Here is a 20,544-nt window from a genome sequence, read left to right on the forward strand (position 1 = left end):
ATGAAAATAAATCAATTAAATCACGAAGTTTCGGAGGCAACACTAGCTATCTTCATCAGGTGTAAAAAAGGGCACAGCAAAATAACTGTAGCGAGAGTTATTTGTGGTGAGACATTATATCGGGTAAGGAGAGGGGGAGGAGCCAATGAAGACGGGTGCGGGATGGGGGGGGGGCTAACGTAAAGAAAGAAAACTGACACTTAAAAAAAAAAATCTTGCTGTGATTTTCACACCTGATGATGATTGCTTGTGTTGCAATCAAAACGTCGTGATAATTGTATTAGTTTATTTTTATTATTTTATTATTTCCCTTCTACGTGACTTTACCGAAAGAACTAATAGTATGAATCCCTGCAGTCGCGAAAGCTTTAAATCGAAATTTAACTCTTCATTTAACCAGATAAATGATGGTCCTGTATTACATTAGCTGTCAGCCCACACGGTTTACCCGTATCCTTGTACGGGGAAATTGAGTTTTCTTGTCCATACGCGTAAAGCCGTTTCAATACGAACAACACAATCATTGTCTTATTTGTTTGTGTTTCTCCCTTGTGGGGGACTTTGTAGGACGAACGTTGAGATTAATAAAGGGGCACGGGGTGACTAATAAGGTCTGAATAGGTCTGTAATAAGGTAGGGCAGTGATAACGGGTTGCAAAGATATTTCTTGGCTGTGCGTTTGACCTCCGGACTGTTATCGGCCGGAACCTTTCCACGCACTGGTGGGGCGCGCCGGAAGATTTCGCTGCGCGGACGCGTGCGGGGCCTAAGGCCCAAGTTCCTAGTCTGCGAGAGGCCGTGAGCTCTTAAAGTAATACATTATCACTGACGTTGAAAGGCGCAACATTTGTATGCAATAAAGTAAGATAAGCAATGATAATCGTAGCACTGCGCGTCTGACAAAGACGAGGTCGAAGCGCTCAGCCTATCTTGGTTTCATGTAATGTAAAGTTTAACAATGATTTGGAATCGTTTAACATAGCAAGTAATGTACAATGCTAAGCTATGTATGTACGTACTGCACTCTATTTGATATTTTCATGGTGGTATACGTAAACATGTACTAGCACGACTGTAAAGTGCCACGGTATTGCATAGTATATGAGTTGTGTTGTATAGTTTATAACTACACTGCGGTCTTACTCTCGATTACGGTGTGTAAACTGGTGTACTGACTTATGCACGTTTATGTACCTACAATATTACTCCTACCAACCTCAATCTGTGCACTGATCGTAAAAGTTAAAGGGTGCAGCCCTGCAACTCAGAATCGGAATATTGACATAGACTGGAGGAATCCGATGAGCTATAAAGCTCTTTCACATGTTTAGTTGGGGCGGGTCAGACAGTAACAACAACAAACATTACAGGAGGGCAAATATAGAATTTCCCTGCTCACGCCACTGCTGGATAAAGTGCTTCCACTCGAGGGTGTTTGGTCTACTCTTCCACGCTGACCAGACGTCTTGGTGGGAGTGCCCACAGTGTTAGAACTATAGTTTAATGCGGTACTGTATGCGGGTAAATGTATACTTCATGTGCACATCTTTGATGCGAAACTAAATGTAAAGTACTGATGCGTACAAAAAATCCAACACTTTTGTCAAAATTACACATTGCCTTAAAAGGGAAAACCATACATAGGCGACGATTTGGACAGTGGCCCGTTTATAGCACATACAGAAATATTTATATCTATCTGTTTTACGCAGTGTTATTGATGAACGTGATATTTCTTTGTTAATTGTGCACCTACATTGTGTATACACCTCGATTTTACTAGTTATTTCTCTTTTTTTGTATTTATCAAAATTTTATTGGTTGCCACAGTTATTCCATTTAGTCCAGACACTTTATGTTTTTCATACTATAAATAACGGTTGTTTTTCGTCTTCAAGCGTGGCATCTAGAACATTGTTTTCTCAGATATATTAATGTGCTATAACTATCTCTGTATTAATCCAGTGTTTATGGGTCTTTCTTGCTTTTATGCTCCCAGTTATTAATGACGTCTGCAATTGCATTTGTGTTCTCTGATATTTCTCATTCTTTTCCTATTTACAGAGTGGTTTCAGATAATGTGTTCTCTGCCATTTTTTTTCCTTGCCCTCAATACGTGGTATACTGTTCATTCCTGTGGGTGTTTCTTGATTTAAAGTGCTGACATCCATTTAATCATTTTACTTCTCGTGGTATTTTAATCTGTTGCGTATCGTATATATTTAGGTACATCCTATACTATACCACATGATATTAATAATCTTGTTTCTGCATGCAGGCGGTGTTGTCTTCTCTGCTGAAGTGTACCTTGCAATTCATCAGTCTAGTCACTTCCGATGTTGAAATTACTGACATTTTACAGTCTGGTGTATGTCCATTATAATCAAGTTTTAATTCTCATTGTGGGCTCTTCCATGTCCATTTACAAGATTCCTTCTTTTTGAAAACGATGTTCATCATCTTCAAGATGCTGCTAGCTACAAATTCTAAGCACAATTCTCTTTCATTTCAGAATCAGAATCTTTATTTATACTGGAGGAATCCGATTTCTCCAATGCAGTACAAATCTTACATATATCTCTCTTGTCTGGTCATTTTAACTACTTTTGTTTGAAAGTCACATTCACATTATAAACCGTGTTATTGTTTATTCATATATGTTTGCTTATTAATGTGCAAATACTCTATATGCCACAGCATGTTTTTAATTTATACATATTACCAAGTGCATATTAAAATATCCAGTCCTCGGTATATAATACTTTGTTAAATAACACAACCCTGTACTGGGCAAAATACTTTACATATTACTTCAACTTTATATTAATTTTTGTAATCCTCTGGACATATAGATCACTAATATTTTACATAGCACTGTGGGTGATATTTTTGACATAACAGTTAATCGTAATTTTTATACGTGTAAACCTGTGAAAAGAATAAGGCATCATAATTAGCCATTGCTTTTTCAACACTGCTGAATGAAGTCATTAACAAAGCAAACTCTTGTAAATCTTTCAGGGCTTTGTATGCCATCACGTTGGAAAAACAACGGTAACAACGAAAGGCAAAACAGCAGGGACAAGATGATGAGGTACTGGGGGGAGATCCCAGTGTCTCCCAGTCAGTCACTGCGCAGTGCTGTGGAGCTGCTCCAGCCTGAGCCCCGTGCGGCAGAGGTGCGGGAGCCGGCAATGCTGCAGCCTTGCGCAGTCAGCCCGGCCCGGACCACTGACTCTAGGGTCCCTGGACTGCACGTCACACACACCATCCGCCTGCTGCAGTACAACCGGCGCCTCCGTGGGCTTATCAGTAGCGCCCAGCAGCAGCAGCAGGGGGCAGGTGAGGTGGTGAAGAGCGAGGAGGTGGAACCACTGCCCCCACTGCCCAGCCCCCCACCACTGCCCGAAGAGCTCGCTTCCATGGGCACTGAGCTTGGCAGCAGCAACCTGGGGGGCTCAACGCTCAGAATGCGGCTCCGTGACCCGGACATGGAGACGGGTGATTTTTACAGGTCCGTTCACTCTTTATATTGCATCTTTATTATGAAATAAGTGTCAGCATTGGCAGCTCAGTATGCTGGTGGTCATAGCCTTTGCGAAGTGGTGAGCCATTTTGTACAGTGAATGGTTGAAGTTGTGCATTCCCTGTCTTTAATTTTACATATAATGCGTGTGTGCAGAGGCTGTGGAGAACCAGTGATGGAGGTGAGCTCTGCTGAGAATCGCCAGCTGCTGCACAGAGCTGTGGTAACGGCACTGGCACATGCTGGCTTTGATACTGCTATGGAGTCAACACTAGAGACCCTGACGGACATTACCCATGAATTTATGCTCAAACTGACGAAGCTGCTTCGTGTAACAGTGGACCGGGAAGCACAGACGGGCCAGACAGGCTTTCCCGATGCCATAGAGCAAGTGTTCCAGGAGACGGGGCTGGGCAGCGTTCTGGATCTCCAGGAGTTCTGGCAGGAGCGTGTGGTCGACTACCACGCTTATGTGCTCTCGGCGAGCAGACACTTGGCAGAGGAGTATGAGAGGCTGCTTAACCCTGAAAGGTGAGTTCCAGTACAACTGGCAGTCATTGTCATTATATCATCAAATAACCCTAACTGGTTGTGCTGTACGGACTACCAAATATTGGTTACAATGGGTGTATACCACCATATTTTTATTTTTGTACAAGAAGTCCTGAAACAACAATGATCTAATTTAGTTATTCTTTAAATGCCTGCGATGTAATGTTAATAATCTTGTATTTCATAAACTGCTTTTTTTTGGTGGTGTTAGGGTATTGTCCACGATGCTACGCGTGAAGGAGGAACCATTGGGAGAGCAGATCAGTTTCCCTGTGAGCGAAGAAAGTGAAACTGAGCAAACAGCTACTGATCAACAGCCGTTGCAGTTAGAAATTGAGGGCCCAGAACAATCCAGCAGCAATGCAGGTAGAGCATCGACATTCATCATTGTCACTCAAAGTAAATTGTTGTGTATTCATACTTTGTCCTTAATACTTTTAGCATAACGCCTTGTACCTGTCACATGAATACGTTCCATATTTGACATCTTTGATTAATGTACTTGCAAAAATAACTTACCGTAACATTTTGTTTTACATAACAGGCACAGACAGTGGAGGGGATGTGTCGCCTATATGGAGCCTGGTGCAGGTGAAGGCAGAGCCTCAGGAGTCAGATGAGCCTCCTCCAGGCATGTTGGTTGGCTGTGAAGGTGCCTTTGATGAGCCAATGTCAGCTCTGAGTGAAGGTGGCATTGCACTGACACCCAATACCACTGCTTCAGATGGCAGCCACTTGTGTCCCACACCGGACAGCATCGCAACAGCATCTCCACCTATGTTTGGACAAAGGCAACGTAAAAAGTTCAAAAAGATGTAAGACAGTGGTAGAAGAATGCTGGCCAGCCTCGTCATGCTTGGCTGTGCCAGATCAAGATGGACTCGGGTCTCTCTGCTCTGGTGGCAGGAACAGTTGCAAGTGACTGGCTGGGGTGGAGGGTGCCACAAGCCCATTGCTGGTCAAGCACAGATGCAGTAGAAGTAGGAATTATAGAAGAAGTAATGCATTATCATCATCATCTGCCATTATCATTTCACTACTGGATTAAATTCTTCCCAAGCCACCACTATCTCCCATAGTCCTGCAATCGCAGCATGCCATATAGCACCTACACATGATCTGATGTCATCTGCACCGCCGTGTTCTTTGCTTTTGCTGCCACTCCGTTGTGAGTCTTGGCTACTGGCCATCATTCCTTCTTGCATTGCCCTTGTTTTTCTTTACTGTCAAGATGTCTAACCTGCCTATGTTCACTGATGCAGGCTTTCGGCTTCTTTTTTCTGTAAATACCAGCATGCACCTCTCCATGCTTTTAATGTAACATATTTGATTTCAGATAAAACAAAGAAAAACCTGATCATAGCAAATTATACATTTCCCATGTAATATTATTTCGTGTAATGTCTAAATTTGTTTTACATTAAAAGAACAGTTTTGTTTTATAGTATAAATTCATCTATAATATGCATACTATTTACGAGTCAATTGTCTGAAAAACTGGTAAAAGAAACGCAAGTCATTTCATTGTAAAATATATTAGTGAAAATGCAACCACTAACAGTCAAATCCCCACTTGGAAAAATGCATGATTACCTGCATAATTCACCCGATGTGTTAAAGTGTTATATTCCTTAAACCGATTGTAATGGGTGATATTATGCAACCCTCATGAGTCAATATGTATTGTCCTTTGGCTTCTCTGGAGCGAGTAGATGTGGCTTAATGGTTATCATTCTGCTTTGTCTTGGGTAATACAGAACAATTCTTACATTTTAAGCTCTCTTTGAAAATGTTGAGGAAACGCCAATTGTAGTTAATGGCGTTATTAATTGTGAACTGAGAAACAGCTTTGGAGATGTTATTTGCGCCAATTATTTGACATTAAAAAGAAGAGCTTGGATGCTGCATAGATTTTCACCGATTCCACTTACAATACCACAAATCTGGCTGTCGCCTTATGAAGCTAGTTGTAATAACTGGCGAAACGTCGTACTCCGATTGTAAATGTTGTGGCTTGGCTCTCCAACACATCGGTGTGCTGTACTAGTAACGAATTGGCATGTTTTGTTTACGTGACAACCCTTACTAGTTGGCTGTGTCGGGTGGTGGCGGGTTTTAACGACACATTTACGCGATCTCACCCAAAAACCTCTTATGGATGATATTGGTCGCGAAAGCCTACGTGTTAAAGTTACGTGAAATAAGTTAAATATTAAGGTTTGTAAGAGTGCAGTGCACACATCTATATTAATTTGTAACGATACTTTTAAATGTTGTCTTTGCCTCTTGAAGAATTTGTGGGCGTTGTACTCAAATGGAAGTTACTGTGTTTATTCTCATCTGCTCTCTAGTGCCTCCTTATGGTTAATAATAATTGAACCGTTGTCGGCCAGGTTTATTTTTATGATTGTAACAAGGATTTATTCAAATGGGAGTCAAAGGAAATAGAGAAAATAATTCTAGTTCCATTAAAATAAACTAATTAGATAAATGAAAGTGTCTAGCATGTACATTCTCATTAATACTAAAGTTTTGCATTAATAATAATTATATTGTAATCATTGATTAACTTAGGATCATCAGGTAGGTTTCATAAAATGCCAGTTTTTTGGTCAGAAGCAACATTCATTTTACACTTTGCTGCTCAGTTTGACCTGAAGCTCAGAAATATTCATCATCTCGGTGTGTTGGACTGCTACGATGCATTTCCAATTTGTGTTCATAAATAAAACAGTATGGAATGATTTCCGACAGCGCATTTGACACGGTTCATGTGTTTTGTATTTATTGCTTTGAACATATTTTTCATAATAATGCGTTTCTTTCAAACATACCATTTTTCTATTAGTAATTGTCGTAAATCTATTTTGTTTAGGATCCTCGGATCGGTGTATTAAAAGGAAATAACCAGATGCTTTGCATTGGGATTTGTGCTGTAAAACTCTTTAAAGAGCGCTGGCTCCTGATTGCAGCGCAGTAACTGTTTTTGACAGTAGATGGAGCACAACATCAGCCTGCAGAGCCCCAACCACGCCGAAGTAAAAATCCTCAGATTAGCACATCTGTATAATCATATTAAAATATCACAGCTATGATGGGCGTCTAAAAAAATGCGAGCACGTCTGTAAAAACTGACGACTTATTTTAGCTGTTTGTACGATGTGGGAATCCAGTGTTAAAACCAGCTACAGTTAACGCATTAGCGGCTTAGTCTGAAGACCCACACGTTTGTACTCCGTTTATATTTTATACGTCAGTTCTAGATTTGAAGTTTTCGTGACTGCAAGGATCCATACTCTTTGTTTTTTTTTCGGTAAAGTCACGTAGGTAAAAAACTAAATACAATTAATTAAAATGAAAACAGTTAAATTAAAACAAATCACGACGTTCTGAAGGCAACACAAGCCTCCGTCATCAGGTGGCTGCTACATCAATTGTTTCACACGACTTAATGTGGCATACTGTGACAGTGTTATGCAAACGGTGATGCACTGTATTGTAGTGGCATATGTCAAGATTTCTGTACTGTATTTCTAAAAGGCTACAGGCACACCGTCTACCCGTATGCTATGTGTACTATCCTATAGCATTGCATTGTGCATATTGACATTTCAAAAATTATGTATACAGGAGAGTGTGGGTTCGATCCCGACCCTGACGCTTGTATATTTGAAGTTTGCGTGTCTCTCTCCCCGTGGTCGCGTGAATTTTTCTCCGGGTCCCTCCGGTTTTTCCCTCCACATTTAAAATCAACTTGCGTCTCAAGTGTTATTAGCTGCCATAAATTTCCAGGTGATAAGCCACTAGTTTGAGCTGTCATTTGTGATAGCGAGGTCGCTTCTGCGAAAGAGCTATAACGCTCAGTGGGCCTTACCCGGGGAAATAGAAACAAATGTTTAGGTTTAGAAATATCCTTATGAATGGGAATGCCATGATGGTCCGCATTAACTTTTACAATGCAACCTGCAATATAGTTGCAGTACCCTGTAAGTAAATAGCAATCATGAACATTGTCTATTTTCAGTCAACAACATTTCCTCTAATATTATCGGGGACTTGATTTTAAACAATCCCCCTCTCTTCAGTCGTTGTTTTTGACTACACATTGCTACCATGAAACCGATTGTCTTGGTTGCATTTAGCACAACATCTTCGTCATGTTCTTGGTTCTTTCGGTAAAGTCACGTAGAATGGAAATAATAAAAATAAAACATAATAAAACATAATTATAATGTTTTATTTTTATTATTTTATTATTTCCATTCTACGTGACTTTACCGAAAGAACCAAGAAGATGAATCCCTGCAGTCACGAAAGCTTTAAATCGAAAAATCTTCGTCTGGTGCAGTGCATACAATAACATACGACTGCTGTAGCAATATTTTGTATGTTTAAGTCTATGAGAATTTAGACATCAAATCTGAAACGAGCAATCAGCTATATTGCACGTGGAACATTCTACAGTGTTATTACTTCATACTCTCACACAGTTAAAATTAGGTAAAAGTGTTGGCAATGTGCTGTATTATATGTTTCAGTGCGTAGAGTATTGGGTCAGTTGCCCGTTTACAAAATCAAAATGAGATTTTACACTTGTGAAACGTGTTTTTATAGTTTTTCAGGTAAACTTTGTAAACATTACAATCGAATGTTTAGGTTTAATCCCTTTAAAAGGGGTTAAGGTATTTTCAGTGATGTTAGCATGCAGCTTATGGAAATGCGCCCACTTGCCTTTTAATACAACTGTATAATTTGTAGATTAACATTTGTTTGGTGGTAATCTGAAGAATACAGTGCACAAGATCAATAGGGAAATGTTTATAGCATTCTAGTCACCAACAGACTTATCTGTAGGGAAGTCCACGTTTCCATTCAGTGCACCGAAGAGCCTTTACAAGACAATAACAACCAACACACGTATATATATTTGTCAATTTATTAAATAATGTATTTGGTAGTAAAGGCACCCTGAGAATGTTGACAGTTTTACGGCATAAAATATACGTTTACATAAATCTTAGGTTTACATGATTCCTTTATTTATGGTTTCAAGTAAAGCATATATTTAAAAGAATGTTTTTTGTAAGATGTATTGCTTTAATGTCATAGGTTTCCATGTGATTGTCGTCTTAATGTAGATTATTACCATATGATGATGAAAAAAGTTGCTTATTTAAAAGCACACATTACCACAACAATTTTCTGTAAAAAATAAAATCGCCAATGAGCTTACGATGTGTGTGTAATCCATGGCAATATCATTACTATAATTCAAAGTTAAATATCTAAAAACGTTGCATGTATTACTATAACATAATTTAGCAATTTAATTTTTTACACAGTGTTGGTTCAGTATTAAGCAGTTGTACACGTTTGCTTAACAATTGAAGATATCTAAAGCAATAACCAGCAAGTAAATGCATCACAGTATTTATGCCTAGGGCAGGTATCTAGAACGGTTATTAAAGGCACACAAACATCACCTTAACAAAATAAAAGTGGATAAGAGCAGGTTGGATTTATTTTAGATTACTAATTTAATAATACAAAGAAACAGACCAATGTGCCTCACGAGGAAGTGTTTAATCAGTGTATATTACCTGCTTTTGATATATCGAACAGAAGCATGGACATTGACAAATAAAATTGAACATACCTGAAAAGTTGCAGCTTGGAAATACACTGATTTTATTACACTGCTTGGAATGACACAGAGAAAGGAACACATGAATTCCAGGACATACAAACCAGAGACAATAATAATAATAAAAAGTGGTTTTGGTCAGGACACATCGCTAGAAGGGATGGTAGGGAACATATCCAAGAGACCACCACCACCATAGAGATGGTATTTAAAAATTATCTTGTGTGCATCGATTATATTGCATTGCAAGACCATGAATTGATCATGGCTGATGATGCAATTGCACGACCTTAAAAGATACAATCTGAGCCATTAACTAATTACTAATGCTTTGTAGTGTAACAACTTTGCACAGATGGATGCCTAAATAGGTTTATTATAATTTTGGAAAATGAGGACACAATTCACTGACACTGAAGGGCTTTGTGGCTGCAAATGCAGAATTTAAATATTCCATCATGCACGATTAAGCAATTAACTCATCACTGACATACACGGTTTCAGAGTGCATTCATCGCCAATTTGAAAAAATTGTTGAAAGCAAATAAGAGCTGCTCGATTCTAAAATATGAGTCGACATCGATATGTTTTGTTTATTTAATGTAACTACTTCCCTGAACGTGCAGTCTGTATAGTTTTTCAACGCAATTTTAGTTTGTTGTGACATGAAAATTACCGTTTGAAAAATCATGCTATTTTATATATTTTTAGAGATATTTCCGGGATAGTTTAGTGTTTGACTACTGTATACCCCTACCCAGGATTTAGTGGGAAATTTATAATTTGGTTGAAACCATTTTTTTTCATGTTTATCCACATTTATATTTGTTGAACTTTTATGTAGCCAACACAAAATGTAGAAAACTGACGCCGTTATTGAAAGTGCAATAATTTGCTTATTCAATAAAGCTGTGCATTCCAATATTTGTCAAATTTGAACACTTGTTTTTAAAGAATACGATTAAGCATTAAAATAGTCGACTATAATGCCAGCACAAATAGATGTAGGATTGAAATATGTATCGACCGTCACCCCCAGTTAACACTACACATATGAACATCGATTAATTTGGAAAATACAAATTCACTTCATTGTGTTTCACAATATGGAAATACAAATATTTGCAGTCATCAGGGACAAATGTAGATAAATTCAGCTTCATTGCTTGTTTAAGCAGGAATACTATTGGCCTTTTAAATGTACGAAGACTGTCTTTCTCAAATTTGTTTACCAGAAACGGTGTGTCATGTTTCCTGGCATGTAGACTTCTACAATATACTTGAAGTCTGGGTAAACAGTAATGAATGTGCTTGATAAACTAGTCTTCATGGTCACAGAATATCAATTCCAAGTAGGTAAACCTTTGGGAGCTTATTGCCAACAAGTCAAGATATTATCCCTCGATACGATGGCTGGCTCAATCATACAGTGACTACTGATGAGGCCTGCAGTGCTCTTATGGCAAAGCTACAGACATCCAAGTATTGTAAGCTGATACATAAATCGTGTATTATACGGTATATTGAAATGTTCACACGCCTTAGATGTTTTAGCAGATTTTTAAGTTATTCCAAGAGGTGTATGCTTATTTTTCTATACATTTTCAGAGCGAATGTAAACATTCTTTTATATATGCACACTGATTAGATACCATAAACGTTCTAAAATGTAATTGCTTAATATATAAGAAGCAAATACAAATATTAACACCAAGATTAGTATTTCTGAAAACATGCATTTTAGTTTGAATTACATTTTAATTTTTTTTATTATATACTACAATACAATAATGCAATTAGATTAATGGTGTCTAAATATATTTGTGTTTGTTATGGAATAGTCCTTGTGTCTTCATTTATTTGGCCTCATTAGGAATGCTATCTAAAAATAGCCTATCTCAACCATGAAAGAAATCGAGATCAAAAACAGTCATTCATGAATATCTCAAACATCACCAGCAGCCAGGAAGTGGTGCTACCTTATCCTAAGTAATCTCGACTGACGTTGGTTGTCAGCCCCTCATGATATATTCTTTTTGAAGCACCTCGCTACCACAGTATTCCCATTTTGTAGCACGAGTGGTAGCATGCAGGAGTGTGTGTGTGCGTGCCACCGCAAAAGCTGTTCTAAATGAGCACTACCCTTCAGGAATTTCCGACAACTGCTTCACCACTGCAATAAGGAGAATAATATTGGAAAGTGTTATACTTAGGAGTGATCATGACGGGCAGCAGAATTCTGCAGATGTGAGCCCCTGTGGCAGTGTTTTGCATCTTGACCTCTCTAAGTAAATATTCCTGTTTGCACTATAACAGTTCAAAGGGTCCATAACGCCACCTTATATTTATGGTGCTTTTATATTCGCTATCAATTTAATCTGAGTTGTTGAGAATGCTGGATGACACTCAACGTCTGTGATGATGTACTCAAGAGTCTGTGTGTACAATCAGCCTGACTGCTGCATTTAAAAAAACGCAATGTCATCGACACAATTTTAATGGTCGTGGAAATGCATGCGTTTGCAGACAGCTTAAAAAGCATTTAAAGGAATGCATCTTGAATGATAAAAAGCTTTACCCATTCTGGTGTAAATACAGGTATTAAAATGTTCAAATGCACAACACAAGTACAGTATATGTGGTCAATGCAGACGATACCTTGAATTGTTGTCTATTTGGTATTTGCTTGTTTATCATTCAAACTATTTCTACTGCCGAAAGACATGTCATAAAAATAACGGCAATTCCAAAACATCAACATATTAGTCAAAATGTAGCTTTTAAAAAATTCCTTTTTTGTTGTTGTAAAAACACGATAGGGTGGGATAAGAGGTTTAGGTTTATTTTTTCCAGGTGGTAACAAATGATGTCATCAGTCATCAGGTTGAGGTGTGGGTTGGTGCCCCCTTCGAGAGGCTGCTTGTGTCTGCAACCCAACAGACAAAGCATGTGTGAGCACCAGGACACAAAAGCCTTTTACTTCACCAAGGCCTCAACCCATGCTCCTATAAGTAAAACAAGTAGTGCATTTGGCACTTGGATATCTAAAGGCTATTTGTATGTATGTTGAACTTTTGCACCGTATGTAGTCAACAACGTTAATCGGAGCTGTGGGGAGAGGACAACAAACTAAATAGAAAAAGCAGTTAAAAAGAAATGAGATTTTAATCTAGATGTAAAAGTGTATATGTTGCTAATTTTAGGAATATATTATCGTTTTTCCAAGTAATTTAATAATTTCTTATACTTCATTACCATTGTATGTTATATTGTCTGTTGATTTTAAATACTTTACCATGTATCTTCATGCGTTTATTTCTCCAATCCAAATTTCAGAAAATAAATAAATTGAAGAATGTGACAAAGAATACCTGCAACGTGGATCCGAAGGACACATTTAGGCAACTTCAGTCGCATGCAACAATATTTCTGAACAAAAATACACTTTTTGAAGGGACAAAACTGTAACATAACACCGTATTGTATGTATACAAAGGGCGATTACTGAATAAAGAAGTGAGAGCAGGCCGGAGGTGCTTGTTGAAATGTTATATTTAATAATGAATATCAATATGGAAGTAGGTTTTTACCTTTTTAAACTGGTACCAAACTGACACCTTTATACAAGGCATCATGTTTGCAATAACCACAACACAAACATGATGCCTTGTATAAAGGTGTCAGTTTGGTACCAGTTTAAAAGGGTAAAAACCTACTTCCATATTTTGCCACTGGTAAAAAGAGATCTCATAGTGAGAATGAATATCAACTTATCAATGTGCCTAAATAAGATCATTTTCTAAATCTGAAAAGTATGCAAAGAAGCATGGGGGAAATGACACAGAGAGAAAGAGGGACACGGATCAAAGAACAAAAGCAGATTCCATGCACAGAGCTAGAAGGAATAATAGATGGGCAGGAGTGGTAACGGAACGCCAACCAAAGCAGAAAACGCGGCAGAGGATCACTACTGGTGATAGTGATGAGATCAGCTCATGAGCAAAAGTGAGATGGATTGTGGCATCATTGAATCATATTAGCACGGCTGGCTGCGTACGGTGTAAAATAAATTCTACATACATACACAATGGATGTTGACAATGTTCGGTATGTATTCATCCAGCAGTGGATAGAACACATCTACAGCCATTTTTGTGAACCCACTTTTGATGGGGGCCTTCCTACTGTTTTTGCGGGTCGTGGGGGTTATTAGACTATACTTTTAACCATGCTAGTCTGTTTGGGTTGGTGAAGGTGGGGAGCATAGATGTGGCAAATAGAAGTAAAGTACAGCAATAGATTATTCTGCACTATTACTGCCCATCACCGAGGCACGCAGCCTGTTTTATGCACGATGGTCACCTATCCAAGCACTATCTGGACACAGCCCTGATTAGCGTCTGATATGCGACAAGGGCACATTCCTGGTCATTTGGTTATTGGCAAAACTATGAATTGTATGAAAACTAAAATTGTGGAGACACGTATAATTGGGCTTAGACTGAATAGTGGATTCTTTAATGAATGTCTTCTCACTTTTTTGTCAAGGATTATACTATTTTCGCACGAACTTTATGAATGTATGTTTTCTAATGCATTTCCACTCATGCACCGTGTTTGGCGTTGTCACATGATTCATGCGATATCTACAACAAATGTAGTCAGCATTAGTAATTTATAAAGAAATATGCTTTTGTTTAAGTTAAGACACTTTTTATTTTGTTTATACTCATTTGAGTCAACCATCGCTGCTAGCAGTTATTGGGAACTTTTAACATGTGTTATTGGTCTATTAAATATGGTGCACAGCTTGACAACGATAAATGCAACAACATCGCAGAAGGATTTACACAGGCGTGTGTAAACACGGGAAGAGAGGAGCGAGAGAGCAACACTGCGGCATAGCACCATCAGCAACAAGCAGACGTCTATTCTAGTGTAATAAAGGTCGTTGAGGCAACTTCTGGAATCCGGTCTTTTATTCAACTTGCATTACAGCTTTCCTTCACGCTGCTGACAGGCAGCGTGAGAGGGATAGAGAGAGACGCACTGCCACGTGGCAACCCGGAGCCCCGCTCACGCGTGGCCCCTTCCTCCGTTTGTTCCCGTTCTGACCACGTGTCGTTCGTCTCCACCCCTATTTAATACCCAGGTCACGTGGTACGTTTCCACCAATCCTGGTTAGCCTCCATAGAATATTCCAGGCTCCCTCGTAGGCTCCCGGGACCACACCCCTGACTCGTCTCCCCATTGGCTGTGGCCAAAGCCAGCAGAACCAATCCTCTACTTACAGCTGTCACCTTTCCATTACGTCAGGGCCACGCCCCTATGCTTCCCCCCATCTAACCTATATAATTCATTTTTTGTCTGTCTATCTGTCTGTCTGTCTGTCCGTCTGTCTGTCCGTCCGTCCGTCTGCGTACGCTCCCTTGCGGGGGATGTAGCTCTCGGACCGTGGGGTTCGCCGAGATTAAATTTTGCAGGTGGGCACGCCCCCGGCCCCGCGGTAAACTTAGGCATTTCCGATTTTTCGTCTCTAAACTTTAAATCGGCCCAATTATCGAGTTAGTGCGATATCTCTTTATTTATTTATTTAAGTATTTATTTATTTAATATCGCCGACCGGCGCGGACCACGGCGGTTGCCCCTGGCAACAGGTAGCAACAACTTCGCTGCGGGGTGGACGCCATTTTTAATTCCCATTAAAAATATGCGCACGCATTAACACGCGACTCTGAGGTAAATTCATCAAAGTTTCACGTCCTCTTCACTCCCCCCCCACCCCAATGTGTGCAATTACTATTATAGGGTTGGTAGATAATAAAATTATAGCGATTAGACAGTATTATTGTAGCGCGGGGGGGGGGGGGGGGGGTTAACGGCCCCAGTACCCAGCCTCAGCCGGGTGGGCAATCTAGGCGAGGCCGGAGGCTCTGCACGGTACTAGGCCTCGACACGCAACTCTGTCACGCGACGACTTTGTGGTATAAACTCGATATACCCAGCGTTGCCCGGGGGAAAAATACATTTAAAATCTTCTGAAAACTTTAAAACATAACATCCCAATGAAAATACAACTGTGTAATTAAAACTCTAAACCCGACCGCGCCAAGAATCGATTCTCTAAATCGCGAAAAGGAATCGAAGGTTGTAGATTCATTTAGAATCGCCTTATTTCCGTTTAATATAAGTTGGTTATAGAGTTGATATAAACTGCTACGAATGGGAAATATCCGGCGTTGACCGGGGCTAAAATATAATTAAAAACTCCTTAAAACTTTAAAACATAACATAACAATGAAAATAAAACTCTGTAATTAAAAATGGAAACCTCCTATGCGCCAGGAATCGATTCTTTGAATCGCGCAAAGGAATCATCGATGGTTGTAGATTCCTTTAGGATCGCCCTTAACATGTGGTGAGGGAGAGGGAGAGTGGTGAGGGAGAGTGGTGAGGGAGAGTGGTGAGGGAGAGTGGTGAGGGAGAGTGGTGAAGGAGAGTGGTGAAGGAGAGTGCTGAGGGAGAGTGCTGAGGGAGAGTGGTGAGGGAGAGTGGTGAGGGAGAGTGGTGAGGGAGAGTGGTGAGGGAGAGTGGTGAGGGAGAGTGGTGATTGGTGAGGGGGAGAGTGATTGGTGAGGGTGAGTGTGAGTGGTGAGAGTGAGTGTGAGTGGTGAGAGTGAGTGTGAGTGGTGAGAGTGAGTGTGAGTGGTGAGAGTGAGTGTGAGTGGTGAGAGTGAGTGTGAGTGGTGAGAGTGAGTGTGAGTGGTGAGAGTGAGTGTGAGTGGTGAGAGTGAGTGTGAGTGGTGAGGGTGAGTGGTGTGGGTGAGTGGTGAGGGTGAGGTTGAGTGGTGAGGGTGAGTGGTGAGGGTGAGTGGTGAGGGTGAGTGGTGAGGGTGAGTGGTGAGGGTGAGTGGTGATTGGTGAGGGTGAGTGGGGAGGGTGAGTGGCGGTTGTTAGTGGTGATTAGTGAGGGGTGAGTGGTGAGGGTGAGCGTGAGTGGTGAGGGTGAGGTTGAGTGGTGAGGGTGAGCGTGAGTGGTGAGGGTGAGGTTGAGTGGTGAGCAGTGAGGGTGAGTGGTGATTGGTGAGGGTGTGATTGGTGAGGATGAGTGGTGAGGGTGAGTAGTGAGGGTGAGTGGTTGTTGTGAGGGTGAGTGGTTGTTGTGAGGGTGAGTGGTGAGGGTGAGTGGTAAGAGTGAGTGGTGAGGGTGAGTGACGGTTGTGAGAGGTGATTAGTGAGTGGTGAGGGTGATTGGTGAGGGTTAGTGGTGAGCATGAGTGGTGAGGGTGAGTGTTGAGCGTGAGTGGTGAGGGTGAGTGGTGATTGTTGAGGGTGTGATTGGTGAGGATGAGTGGTGAGTAGTGAGGGTGAGTGGTGAGGGTGAGTGGTGAGTGGTGAGGGTGAGTGGCGGTTGTGAGTGGTGATTAGTGAGGGGTGAGTGGTGAGGGTGAGCGTGAGTGGTTAGGGTGAGTGGTGAGGGTGAGCGGTGAGGGTGAGCAGTGAGGGTGAGTTGTGATTGGTGAGGGTGTGATTGGTGAGGATGAGTGGTGAGTGGTCAGGGTGAGTGGTGAGGGTGAGTGGTGAGCGGTGAGGGTGAGTGTTGAGGGTGAGTGGTGAGTGGTTAGGGTGAGTAGTGAGGGTGAGTGGTGAGCGTGAGTGGTGAGTGGTGAGCGTGACTGGTGAGGGAGAGTGGTGAGGGAGAGTGGTGAGGGAGAGTGGTGAGGGAGAGTGGTGAGGGAGAGTAGTGAGTGGTGCGTAGTGAGTGGTGAGGGTGAGTGGTAAGTGGTGAGGGTGAGTGGTGATTGGTGAGGGTGTGTGGTGAGGGTGAGTGGGGAGGGTGAGTGGCGGTTGTTAGTGGTGATTAGTGAGGGGTGAGTGGTGAGGGTGAGCGTGAGTGGTGAGGTTGAGTGGTGAGCAGTGAGGTGAGTGGCGATTGGTGAGGGTGTGATTGGTGAGGATTAGTGGTGTGGGTGAGTAGTGAGGGTGAGTGGTTGTTGTGAGGGTGAGTGGTTGTTGTGAGGGTGCGTGGTGAGGGTGAGTGGTAAGAGTGAGTGGTGAGGGTGAGTGACGGTTGTGAGAGGTGATTAGTGAGTGGTGAGGGTGAGTGGTGAGGGTTAGTGGTGAGGGTGAGTGGCGGTTGTGAGTGGTGATTAGTGAGGGTTGAGTGGTGAGGGTGAGCGTGAGTGGTGAGGGTGAGTGGTGAGGGTGAGCAGTGAGGGTGAGTGGTGATTGGTGAGGATGTGATTGGTGAGGATGAGTGGTCAGGGTGAGTGGTGAGCGGTGAGGGTGAGTGTTGAGGGTGAGTGGTGAGCGGTGAGGGTGAGTGTTGAGGGTGAGTGGTGAGTGGTGAGGGTGAGTGTTGAGGGTGAGTGGTGAGTAGTGAGGGTGAGTGGTGAGCGTGACTGGTGAGTGGTGAGGGTGAGTGGTGAGGGAGAGTGGTGAGGGTGAGTGGTTGTTGTGAGGGTGAGTGGTTGTTGTGAGGGTGCGTGGTGAGGGTGAGTGGTAAGAGTGAGTGGTGAGGGTGAGTGACGGTTGTGAGAGGTGATTAGTGAGTGGTGAGGGTGAGTGGTGAGGGTTAGTGGTGAGGGTGAGTGGCGGTTGTGAGTGGTGATTAGTGAGGGTTGAGTGGTGAGGGTGAGCGTGAGTGGTGAGGGTGAGTGGTGAGGGTGTGCAGTGAGGGTGAGTGGTGATTGGTGAGGATGTGATTGGTGAGGATGAGTGGTGAGTGGTCAGGGTGAGTGGTGAGCGGTGAGGGTGAGTGTTGAAGGTGAGTGGTGAGCGGTGAGGGTGAGTGTTGAGGGTGAGAGGTGAGTAGTGAGGGTGAGTGGTGAGCGTGACTGGTGAGTGGTGAGGGTGAGTGGTGAGGGAGAGTGGTGAGGGAAAGTGGTGAGGGTGAATGGTGAGGGTGAGTGGTGAGGGTGAGTGGTGATTGGTGAGGGTGAGTGGTGAGGGTGAGTGGGGAGGGTGAGTGGCAGTTGTGAGTGGTGATTAGTGAGAGGTGAGTGGTGAGGGTGAGCGTGAGTGGTGAGGGTGAGGTTGAGTGGTGAGTGGTGAGGGTGAGCAGTGAGGGTGAGTGGTGATTGGTGAGGGTGCGATTGGTGAGGATGAGTAGTGAGGGTGAGTGGTTGTTGTGAGGGTGAGTGGTGAGGGTGAGTGATGAGGGTGAGTGGCAAGTGGTGAGGGTGAGTGGTGATTGGTGAGGGTGTGATTGGTGAGGATTAGTGGTGAGTGGTGAGGGTGAGTAGTGAGGGTGAGTGCTGAGCGGTGAGGGTGAGTGGTTGTTGTGAGGGTGAGTGGTGAGAGTAAGTGGTGAGGGTGAGTGGTGAGAGTGAGTGGTGATTGTTGAGGGTGTGATTGGTGAGTATGAGTGGTGAGTAGTGAGGGTGAGTGGTGACGGTGAGTGGTGAGGGTGAGTGTTGAGGGTGAGTGGTGAGTGGTGAGGGTGAGTGGCGGTTATGAGTGGTGATTAGTGAGGGGTGAGTGGTGAGGGTGAGCGTGAGTGGTGAGGGTGAGCAGTGCGGGTGAGTGGTGATTGGTGAGGGTGTGATTGGTGAGGATGAGTGGTGAGTGGTCAGGGTGAGTGGCGAGGGTGAGTGGCGGTTGTGAGTGGTGATGGGTGAGTGGTGAGCGGTGAGGGGTGAGTGGTGAGGGTGAGTGGTGAGGGTGAGTGCTGAGTGGTGAGGGTGAGTGGTGAGAGAGTGGTTAGTTTTGAGGGTGAGTGGTGAGGTTGAGTGGTGAGGGTTAGTGGAGAGTGGTGAGTGGTGATTGGTCAGTGGTGATTGGTGAGGATGAATGGTGAGTAGTGAGGGTGAACTTGAGTGGTGAGGGTGAGTGGTGGTTGTGACGGTAAGTGGTGAGGGTGAGTGGTGAGGGTGAGTGGTGAGGCTGAATGGTGAGGGTGAATGGTGAGAGTGAGTGGTGAGTGGTGAGGGAGAGTGGTGAGTGAGAGTGGTGAGGGTTAGTGGTGAGGGTTAGTGGTGAGAGTGAGTGGTGAGGGTGAGTGGTGAGGATGAGTGGTAAGGGTGAGTTGTAAGTGGTGAATGGTGAGGGTGAATGATGAGTACAGTCAATATGCACTGCTGTTATCATACCAGGTACCACCACCACAATATGTACTCCTCTCATCATAGCAGATACCACCACAGCAGTATGCACTGCTGTAATCATAGCAGGTACCAACACAGCAGTATGCACTGTTGTAATCATAGCAGGTACCAACACAGCAGTATGCACTGCTGTAGTGATAGCAGGTACGACCTCAGTCGGTATACACTGCTGTAGTGATAGTAGATACTGCTATCGAGTTGGTAGATACCGCTATAGTAAATACTAAAACAGTCAGTATATACCACTACAGTCAGTCAATACTGCTACAGTCAGTATATACTTCTATACAGTCAGTACATACTGCTACGGTGAGTAGCTACTAGAGTCAGTAGATACTATTATAGAGTGAGTAGATACTGCTATAGATTTTGTAGTTACTACTATAGTCAGTGGATACAACTATAGAGTCAGCAGATACTATACAGTTAGTCGTTACGAGTATATAGTCGGTAGATACTACTGTAGGCCCAGTAAATACTACTATGGTCAGTAGTTATTACAGTCACTAAATACTACTACACAGTCAGTAGCTACTACTGGCTCAGTAGATACTACGGTACAGTCAGTAGATACTACTACAGAGTCAATAGATACCACTTCCTCTGTTGTATGTAAGGTGTTGTTAGTATATATACCTACGAGGGGTAAAGATATTTTTTTAGGGGGGGGGGAGACCACAATTTTCGGAAACCTTTTGACATCAACTATCTACCCC

The 20,544-nt window shown here is 42.4% G+C and overlaps 1 protein-coding gene across 10 annotated transcripts; it reads left to right on the forward strand.

Moving 5' to 3' along the window:
* Positions 1-698: 698 nt before the first annotated feature.
* SUPT7L (SPT7 like, STAGA complex subunit gamma) lies at positions 699-6,836 on the forward strand. 10 transcript variants are annotated; one of them, XM_078596257.1, is made up of 6 exons: positions 699-811; positions 2,513-2,590; positions 3,022-3,514; positions 3,683-4,057; positions 4,290-4,444; positions 4,623-6,836. In XM_078596257.1, exons 3-6 carry the CDS (start codon positions 3,030-3,032, stop codon positions 4,895-4,897), a joined length of 1,290 nt encoding a protein of 429 aa, XP_078452383.1. In that variant the 5' UTR covers positions 699-811; positions 2,513-2,590; positions 3,022-3,029; the 3' UTR covers positions 4,898-6,836. The 10 variants fall into 10 exon arrangements, with proteins under 10 accessions (XP_078452383.1, XP_078452387.1, XP_078452388.1 ...); XM_078596264.1 differs by having other exon boundaries at positions 712-1,011; XM_078596256.1 differs by having other exon boundaries at positions 713-861.
* The last annotated feature ends 13,708 nt before the right edge of the window (positions 6,837-20,544 follow it).

This window comes from Lampetra planeri, chromosome 7 (genome assembly GCF_965212315.1).
Source record: "Lampetra planeri chromosome 7, kcLamPlan1.2.h2, whole genome shotgun sequence".
NCBI classification, from domain to species: Eukaryota; Metazoa; Chordata; class Hyperoartia; order Petromyzontiformes; family Petromyzontidae; genus Lampetra; species Lampetra planeri.